This window comes from Serinus canaria, chromosome 3 (genome assembly GCF_022539315.1).
Source record: "Serinus canaria isolate serCan28SL12 chromosome 3, serCan2020, whole genome shotgun sequence".
NCBI classification, from domain to species: domain Eukaryota; kingdom Metazoa; phylum Chordata; class Aves; order Passeriformes; family Fringillidae; genus Serinus; species Serinus canaria.
The window spans coordinates 22,566,630-22,576,039 of record NC_066316.1 but is presented as its reverse complement, the minus strand read 5'-3'; the positions used below and the strand labels follow the sequence as shown (position 1 = coordinate 22,576,039).

Genomic DNA, 9,410 nt, shown 5'->3' with positions numbered 1-9,410 from the left:
AAAGCTTGTGGTGAAAACAGCAACCGCTCCACAAGAAAATGTTAAGTTCTGCTGGGTTGTTAAGAGTCTGCTGGAGCAGATCTGTTGTTGGGTTACGCAAATTATTCAAGAAAATAAGGATTTACTATTTAAAGGACAACTGCCCCACCCCAAACCCAGATGCTAACACGGTGGATGCTGTCCCATCCTGGACAGCAGTCTCAGGGGATCAGTTTATAACACAGTTTCAAGGCAAGGCAAAGAAGGTGTTATTTCAAATGCCCTGCCTTGGCACAGGCCTTGTAGGAGGATGGCCAAGGCATTCAGCTGCTCAGGCAGAAAGGAATATAAACTCAGAAGTTATGTTATTCTGACCCATCCCACACATTAGTCAAAACATAAAATTAAAAGTAACCTGCTTTGATAGAGCACTTACTTAATAGGAAGAGATGCATAAAATCTTTGTGCTCTTTTGTTAAAAAATATTTACAAGTGCAGAAAAGAAGGCACTGTTTTCCCACATATACAGAATATCAATACTTCCTTTATCAACAACTGTGCAATACATACAACATTTTTAACCTACAGACTGTAAATCTCTGTACATTTTTCACCTGAAAAGTTTTTCACACCAGATTTAATAAAATAATTTATATATATTCTTCTTTATATTTTCAGAAGAGTAAAGTAGGGTAAACAGGACCAAAATATTTTTCTTTAATAATACAATTAATTCAGTTTGTTTTATTTGGTATCAAAAGTACCTATTTTCATCATATAGTATCTTATGCATTTATCATAAACTACCTGTCATAAACGAAGAGTTTGTAAAACTATTAAAATAATTTTTCAGTAGTTCTAGCTTAAGAGAGGGAGGCACAAGTATCTGCCTATACATTTAATCTTCCTTTCAAAGATAAATATTTCTGTTACAGTTTCAACGCATGCCCAAGATTTGTCTGCTCTTTAGTTGATAGTTTTTTTCCAGTTCAGCCAGTGCTTGAGCCCGTAGATTTGCAGCATAGAGACGCCTTTTGAGATCAGAGCTTTTCCCTTTGGAAAGGAAATAGTTTTCCATATTATGAGGTACAGCTTTCTCTTCATTTCCATCAAAGTGTAAGTTCTTCTTGGTTGTAGAAAAGGGAACCAGGAGTGCGTTATCTTAAGAAATCAAAAAGTACTGCATTAGTGCATCTTCTAGCATTTATTGCTTTTAACCCTGATGCCCAATTTGTCATCTAATTAAATGCATCTCTGTTAATAGCAACAATTATTTTCTATTTTTTGAGAAAAAAATTGAAAACAAGCCTTTTAAATGATCATGGTAAAAAGATATATGCCATAGTAATTTTTAGGGTGCACCTCCCAATACCTAAGGAAAGATTAGTTGATTAAGGAAAGAAAACATGTTTCTTCTGAAGGACAGAAATTAAATAAACAGTAACATAAGCCAGTTCCAAAAGAAAATGCAAAATAAATTTTCAGCTACTGAAAAAAACTTGTCTTTGCTTCACTGGCAGACTCAACCTGGCCAGTGGTCTTTGTACTTCACCCACATCATTCCAACTCTATCCTTGTATTAAGTCAGTGGGGTACAAATTAGGCTCTGACTTGGTGAGTAATGAGTTTAGGTGAATTAAAAGTTAACAAGCTGCTTTCACTGCAGCCTTCAGAACAGGAATTTTCATAGCATATCCTATAGCATGCCTCCATCAAAAGGCAGTTAATGACTCAAAAGTAGGAAAACTGCCATCAAAAACTATTATAACAGCAGAGTTGCCTCACATAAGAGCCAACTTCACAAGGCCCAATTTAAGGTGCGATTTTTATTCAATCAAAGGTCCAGCTATTCTAATCTCAACACTGAAGCCTTAATTGTCAATTTATGAGGCTACAGCAAAGATGCAGTAAGTACAAAAGAGCAAGAAAGAATTTTAAAAGCCAGTAAATATTTCAGCATTTTTTAGCTTCATTAGTGTAAGTCAGATCTGTTTTAACATTAAATGGTTCACTAAGAATCAGAACATCCCTGTAAAACTAGGGCAGTGTCTAGGACACAGTCTTAAAAACCAGGATTTTTGGTATTCCATTTTATTGTCAAGTGAACCACCCAATGGACTTCTAGGAGAAACCGGGGATCTAAGAGATGTGTGAGATGCAATCCAGTTGTGAAAAATACAGCAATATTTGAGCAACTGAAAACACAAGCAAGCAATCTTAGTACTACTATTGGAGAAACACTTGGTCCATTTGTATGAGAATAGGCATAATTTTAGAAACAGTGTTACAAGAGCACCAAGGAATGAAATGGAAGAGCAGCAAATCACATGCTCTACAGATATTGCAAAATTTGGTCAGTTTTGTGATAACTATGTTCACTTTGCTGCATTATTGAGCTTGAGGTACTAATACCCAAAGAGGTTTTGCCTATCCTCAAAAACTAATATGCCTGGTAAGGTCAAAATAGCATGTAAAGGGTGGAAAATGCAGAAGAGAACAGAAGTAAGAGCTGAAGCTCATTTGCCTTCAATCATCCAGTTTTAGAACATCAGAAAGCCAAAAGCAAGTTTGTTCTCAAATTCTTTAATGTGTCGATGTCAAACAAGATGTTGAGAGACGGGTAGAATTCTCAAAGTTGACAGAAATGTTAGATACAGCTCAAGGAGCACGACTTTCTAGGGGCATTTTACTTGTGTCCTTTTCTGCTCTGATAGGCATTTCTTGGGAAAAAAAAAAAAGCTACTTCAGTTTTATTTGCTTTGGAGGCAGTGACATGCTTATCTTGCTTTATCAGACCAAAACTAAGCGGAGAGAGGGTTACTGCATGTTAAAGAGTGTTTACACATCTTTGTTCTAGAGTACTACTTCTGACCCAGACCTTCACTATACCTACCACTAATTAAAAAGTCATTTAGATACTTGAATGTTATTTTTAATAATAAAAGATGGGAGCAATTAACAGATGATAGACTTATGATAGCAAAGAATGAACAACCAAGGGCAAAATGAGTATAAAACACTACTATAAAACAGATTGGACTAGAAGTAGTCAGGAAGTGTTTTAAGCACATTTTCAAATATGAGTTTTTCTTTCTATAATAGCAGTGTGTATTCTTCATAGTTTGTATGATGCACCCACCAGTCACAGCTGGGTCCCTTGCAACAAATATTTCCCATGCTGAAGTTTTTGGAAGTTTAATGAAAACTGAATTTATTAAACATGTGCAATTTTATTTAAATTAACTAAATCAAAGGTCTGTAAAAAGACATCAATACATAAAATAAGTGCAACGCTGAGAAAGGTTTGGGTCGCCACAAGAACCTAATTTCTCAGACGGCACAAAACTGCAGTGCAAACAGTGCTAACTCAAGCTTATGGTTGAGCATCACTCATTAAGTCCTTTTGCAAAGCAGAAAATCAAAAGTCTCTTCTCAACCTTGCAGCCATAAGTGGGCTTTGCCTTGCCCCAAGGGGACTGTGCCGAGCATGCTGAGCACCAGGGGCTTTCTTCTGCTCACACCAGACAATATCGACCCGTGCAAGCGCCTTCTGGACTATTTGCATACCTGGACCTTCCGCACACGTTACCTCCTGCTGCTGCTGCTTCTGGAGACTGCACCTCTTCAGCAGGCTCTCAGCTCTGGTTTGGGAAGAGAAGTTTAAGCTTTTTGTTGTAAGACTATAGAGCTTCTAATATAGACTATAATAGGTTAGAAAGATACCTAGCAAGTTTGTCCTCTGCCAGTCTCTCCCGAACACTGAGTTCCCGTTCTCTCTCTGGAAGCAGAAATATGGTAGTATGCAGCGTGAACATGTAAAAGTTACAGTGACTGTGCATGGTGGGCTTCTCTTACAGGGAAAGACAGCAGTAACACCAAGTCAGGTGCACCCACACTTCTGATTCTATGGCTCTAAGCAAAGGTAACTGCTGCTAGATACACCTTTATCAATGCACTAATAAAGCACTGACAAGTACTCTGAAATGCCAGGCACGCTTCTGTCCCAAACTCTGATGGGTCTGCAACAAGAGACAGCAACTTTCTATTCTGCACATTAACTCATGGCACATATGACACCAGGTTTAAATGTTTATATACCAGATATTATAATTCAGCTATGATTTAACACCCTACTTACAACAGCAGCAGCTGTTATTCAGGCTCAGATAAAAAAAAATACATATGGTTAAAAACTGTGTTGCAGAGCCTACTGCATAGACAGAGAGATATTTCATGTGGCAGGAAATACCAACACTTGAGGACCAGCCATCTATAGACTCACAGGTAAGAGACCTGTGGGGAGCAGGTTTTATAAAGCAGTTGACAGTTTACTCAAAGATTTTTTTTCCAGCATGAGGCTCACCTTAGGTGACATGTTAGAATAGGCAATGTTTACTTACACAGTAGGTGAAAAAGCAACCTACACTGCACAGTGCAGACCCTACATTTCTGTATACTTTCCTAACTGCCACTCACATTTAATAATCTTCACAAACCAGACTTCCATATCCAAACTACCAATTCTATCTTAGTAACTTAAAAAAGAAGCTAATATAGCAGAGTAAGCCCTTAGCGTTCTTGGTTTGGTCTATAGACAATTCTAGTGATGATTGCAGGACTACAGTATCCTAGTGCATGAAAATGAGGGTTGTGAAAACTGTCTACTTTTTCTTCCTCCAACTGAATCAGAATCCCATTGCCACCCCCTTCCCAAAATGGAATAGCATACGCTCCAGACGTTGTTCTCTCTCTTTAATGGCTTGCTCTCGCTCCTCTAATTGTTGCTCCTTTCGTTTCAGCTCATTTACTACAACATCTGAGAATTGCAGCCTTTCTGGCTCCCATAGTTTGAGGCATCTTCTTTCAGAGTTCTGTTTTTGTTCTTCTGTTGCCACATCTTCTATCAAGGGGTGCCGCAGAATATCTTCAACAGAAGGTCGGCAGTAATCCTAAAGGAAATTAGGAAATGGAAAGGCATTACCAACAGGTTCCATCTGTAAGAAGAAACAGTGAGGCCAGAGATTTCCAAGCAAGATCAGCTAAGGTGCTACAAAGTGAAGGAGAGATTGGAGAAAACTGGAGTTAGGAAGCTGCAGTACAGCAGGATGATAAAAGCTAAGGGAGAAGGCTGTTACCAGCCTTCAGATCTAGAGCTGCAAGACTCCGTTTCCCAGCCCAGGGACCCTCTCCCTGCAGAGTCAGAAGGGGGTGGGTGAGCCTGCAGAGGCAGCTGTCAGCACATTGCTCAGCTAACACTCTGCTGAACAATCCATGCCTGCTGGAGGCTTGGGTGCTTGTTACAGCTTTGTTGCCCCTGCCATGTTCTTCTCAATACCTCCACACTAGCTGTGGAGGAACAAGCTATACATTAGCCATATAAAGCCAACCCCAAAATGAAGAAAAAACAGCCCCTTCCAGCTCCTAAACACACTGGAACCATTTTAACCCTGAAGTTATAAGGCCTCAATAAGCATGCAATCAGTAAATCCCATGTAAGCCAATATTGAGGCCACCTTTTGGCATCCTGTGACCCTGGCATGACACTTGAGCTGCTGCCTCTGATGGACTCAGCAAACTCCTCCCTCCTTCCTCTACAAGCGATACTGCCAGTGACAAGATAAGCACTGCTTCAGGTAGGATTGTTTCATAATTGAGAAGAAAAACTAGTATTTCAGTACTAGCTAAAATGATAGGTGGAAAAATTAGTAATTGGCTCTTACCTTTACATTCAGCATCTCCTTGAGAAGGTCGTTCAGTTCTTCTGAGTAACGATATGGTATTCGCCTGACCCTCCCTTCCCTTATCTTTTCTGCCAGCTCCTTTTGGTTGAAAGCTGTAAATGGAGGCCTGAAGAAGAAAATTTTTCTTGGGTTCTTTCAGTAGTTTTGCAGGACAAAAAAGTATCAGACTATGAAAAAAACCTGCAGTCAAGGTTTGTTTTGACTATCTAATGTCAAGACCAATAAGAAAAAAAAATCTAGGACTAGTCTCTGAAACCTTTAAGCTTTCATCTACACAAAATATAATCACACCTACATTAGCAGTTATGTTTCCACATTTGTTACAACACTACCATACTTACGAGAGAGCACATAATTCATACACGATACATCCCAGTGACCAGATGTCAGATTTTTCATTGTATGACAAGTAGTTCATTTGTTCCTAAAGAAAGGGAACAATCTTGGGTTTATTAACAAAGACATGGCTCCACTATTGCAGGATAATCAGCTACTAATCAAACCTGAAATAAACCATTATACACTGGAGCAAATGCTAAAATTCCATCTTAATTAACATCCATATCTACTCTTACTAGAAGGATTTTAACTACTTTTAGCAGTACTACACTGCAGAAGACTGAAGTGTTGCACTAATCTTTAATTGATGCAACTCTATTTCAGTCAACATTAATCTTTCCCACACAAAGCACCCTGTATCAGGGAAATAAGTAACTCCTGCTCATTTCCACTACAACTTAAAATCCTACCATTAGGATTTTAATGGTAGGATTTTAATAAGCTCTTTACCTTAACAGTATGAAGCATAAAAGCTCTCTAATTTCCCTACTCCTTTTCAGGAACAATATACTCCAACACCTCTAGTGTCCCAATAATATAACAAAACTTATACAGCAAAGAGCAGCTTTTAGAAGGAAGTTGATTGTGTGGGGAAGAAAGGAGACGAAAATAACAGCAGAATAACCTTGTCTCCAGAACACACATACTTTACGAAAAAAAGTCACCTGCATTTAAGACCAATAAGGCTTCATTAAAACCTCCCAAACTTTCATGGACTCTGAGACAAACACAGCACACCTTAGAGAGGCAAAAGGGAAGATAATGTATAGAAGGGAGGTCTTACTGGAGACATGTAATATGGAGTGCCAACAAATGTTGTGGCAAAGCTGGTTTCATGGTGCAATATCCTAGCCAGTCCAAAGTCTCCAAGTTTCACATTCTGTTTGCCATCTAGAAAGACATTTGCTGGTTTCAGGTCCCGGTGCACAGTGACCGCACCATCGCTCCGTCTGTGACACTCCTTCAAGGCCAGCGTTAACTGAGTCAGCACTCGGAGAACAAAGCTTTCATCCAAGAAATGCCTGGAAAACAAACACATTGTTTAATGGATTTTCTGAACACACATCAGTTTGATTAGTCACTGCCACTCTTAGTTCCATAACTTCTCATAGTACTATCAAGTTCCATAACTTCTCATAGTACTATCAAAAAACACCACTCAAATAAGCACTATCAGCAACAGGCATCTACATATTCTATCTTTAAAACTGGGGTTTTTTTTAAAAAAAAATCACTGCAAATATGTTAGATGACATTGAGGCTTCCATTGCAGAATACCTGCAGTATTTCCTTCCTCCCCCATACCATCTAACCAACACATAGCACCTTCACTACTGACAAAAATCAATTTGATGCTTTTGTGATGAGATCAGTCCCTTTGATCACTTAAGATAACAATATGTTGTCACTTGTTAATAATGAGCAACATACAATAACAGCCAAAACAGGGCTGATTTTTTTAATACAAGCTTCCTTAAATGAAAACACTTATGCTGGCATGCAGCTGCAGAACTGTTTTAGACTATCCTCAGAAAGTAAAAGAGGGTGCCATGTACTTGTTTGACCCAAGAATGTGAAAACTGACACTATACTTAAGTAGGATGCTAAGTCTAAGATTAGACCAAGGTGAAGGCTTATCAACTTGATGTCTCTCCAAGCTTTACATACAGGCAGATAAAATAGCTTTTCACATTGCATTCAAAATCACTCCTCCCCTCCACACACTTTGGTGTTCTCATAAACCCCAGGGTCCCAGGAGCTTTATTCATGGGGAAGACCATGCTGCCTGTCAAAAAAAGCTGTAACCTCCCGGTTTATATTCTCAACCCCATTCATAGCCAGAAACCCCTCAACAGCTTCTGCCTCACAGAGGAGCTCGGGGGTTCTTGCTACTTCAGAACCAACAGCCAATCCGGTGATGCAGTCAATAGCCCAGCTCCCATCACTCTTGTAACTTTGTACAAAACCTTTCACATTTGAGAGGAGTTGTTGGGGCCAAAGGTTTAAACTCGAAACTGCTCAGAAGTTACAAAGTAAGTTTCCCTTCTCTCCGGGCTGCCCAAGACCCGCGCCAGACATTCCAAAAATGCCCCATGCACATTCCACGTGCCTTTCTTTGGCGCACTTGGCGATCAGGCTGGCCAGGTCTCCCCCGTCGCAGTACTCCATGATGATGTACAGGGTGGTGCTGCTCCTGTCGATGATGCGATCGTAGTAGCGCACGATGTTCGGGTGCCGCAGCTCCCTCAGCAAGTTCACCTCCGACACGAGCATCTGCTTCTCCGACTCCGTCATCGCGCCATAGTCCAGCTCCTTCCATACCAAGATCTGCGGGGGCAGAAACACCCTGGGCAGTGACAGGGACAGCGGTCGGGCCCGCGCGGCTGCCAGAGCCGCTCGCTCCGCGCGTCGCGGAGAGCCGCCGGCACCGGGCAGGACGCACGGCGGCGCCAAAGCCGAGCTGCGGCCGCTTCCGCCTCCTCCTCACCTTTCCGTCGGCCTTGCGGCGCACCTTGCGGCACTTCCCGTAGGAGCCGGCGCCGATGGTGAGCAGCACCTCGTAGTCGTCGGGGCGGCCGGGCATGGCGGGGAGCGCACGGACCGCGCCGGGCCGCGCGGGCCCCTGCGCTCGCGCCGCGCCGTTCAAACGCACCGCCCCGCCCGCCCATTGGCCGCGCCGCCCGCGCGCCCCGCTCGCCCATTGGCTGTGCCGCCGTAAACAGCGTCCGCGAGGCCCGGCAGGTACGGCCGTTACCGTGGGGGGCGGGGCCAGCGCCCATCGCGAGACCGGGGCGGGGCTAGGCCGCCCCTTGGGCCCCGCCCCGCGGCTGAGGGAGACGCCCTCGCCTACTTCCCTTTCTTTTCCCCGACTTTTTCAATTTTTCTTCCCTTTCCTTTCTTTTCCTTCCCTTCTTCCTGATTAGACAAATCATCGAGCCTGCAGGTATCAATAAGTCACACATTCATAGCTCCTCAGGAAGGGGCGGGTTTTTTCCATCAAAATTAACAGTAAATCATCACCTTTCCTAAAATGCTTACATCTGTTGGATAGATAATGATAGATAATTTCACTATTCAGAAATGCTAAAAAAACCACCTTAATCTGTTTAAAATCATGTACATCTAGTCTGGGTTTATTGAGGTCCACAGCTTCTTCGTGAGGGGAAGAGGAGAGGCAGGCACTGATCTCTGCTCTGTGGTGACAGTGACGGGACCTGAGGGAATGGCCTGAACCTGTGTCAGGGGAGGCTTAGGCTGGGTATTAGAAAAAGGTTCTTCAGCCAGAGGGTTCCACCTGGCCTCTGGAACAGGCTCCCCAGGGCAGTGGTCACAGCACCAGCCTGATGGAGC

The 9,410-nt window shown here is 42.2% G+C and overlaps 1 protein-coding gene across 2 annotated transcripts; it reads right to left on the bottom strand.

The window, feature by feature from the left end:
* Positions 1–503: 503 nt before the first annotated feature.
* Positions 504–8,739, bottom strand: NEK2 (NIMA related kinase 2). 2 transcript variants are annotated; one of them, XM_009096425.4, is made up of 9 exons: positions 8,548–8,724; positions 8,170–8,387; positions 6,844–7,081; positions 6,062–6,144; positions 5,700–5,826; positions 4,709–4,928; positions 3,703–3,757; positions 3,547–3,620; positions 504–1,140 (listed from the first exon to the last, which is right to left on the bottom strand). In XM_009096425.4, exons 1-9 carry the CDS (start codon positions 8,641–8,643, stop codon positions 917–919), a joined length of 1,335 nt encoding a protein of 444 aa, XP_009094673.1. In that variant the 5' UTR covers positions 8,644–8,724; the 3' UTR covers positions 504–916. The 2 variants fall into 2 exon arrangements, with proteins under 2 accessions (XP_009094673.1, XP_050828633.1); XM_050972676.1 differs by lacking the exon at positions 504–1,140 and adding an exon at positions 2,547–2,699 and having other exon boundaries at positions 8,548–8,739.
* Between the last annotated feature and the right edge of the window lie 671 nt (positions 8,740–9,410).

Bases quoted from the DNA above. Each gene is read 5' to 3' on its own strand.
- NEK2 (XM_009096425.4), bottom strand. From the start codon at position 8,643: ATGCCCGGCCGCCCCGACGACTACGAGGTGCTGCTCACCATCGGCGCC. The intron at 6,145-6,843 runs GTAAGACCTCCC...CCCTTTCTTTAG, and splicing joins CTCCATATTACATGTCTCCA to GAACAAATGAACTACTTGTC. The intron at 1,141-3,546 runs GTATGCAAATAG...TGATTTCTTAAG, and splicing joins AACGTGTGCGGAAGGTCCAG to ATAACGCACTCCTGGTTCCC.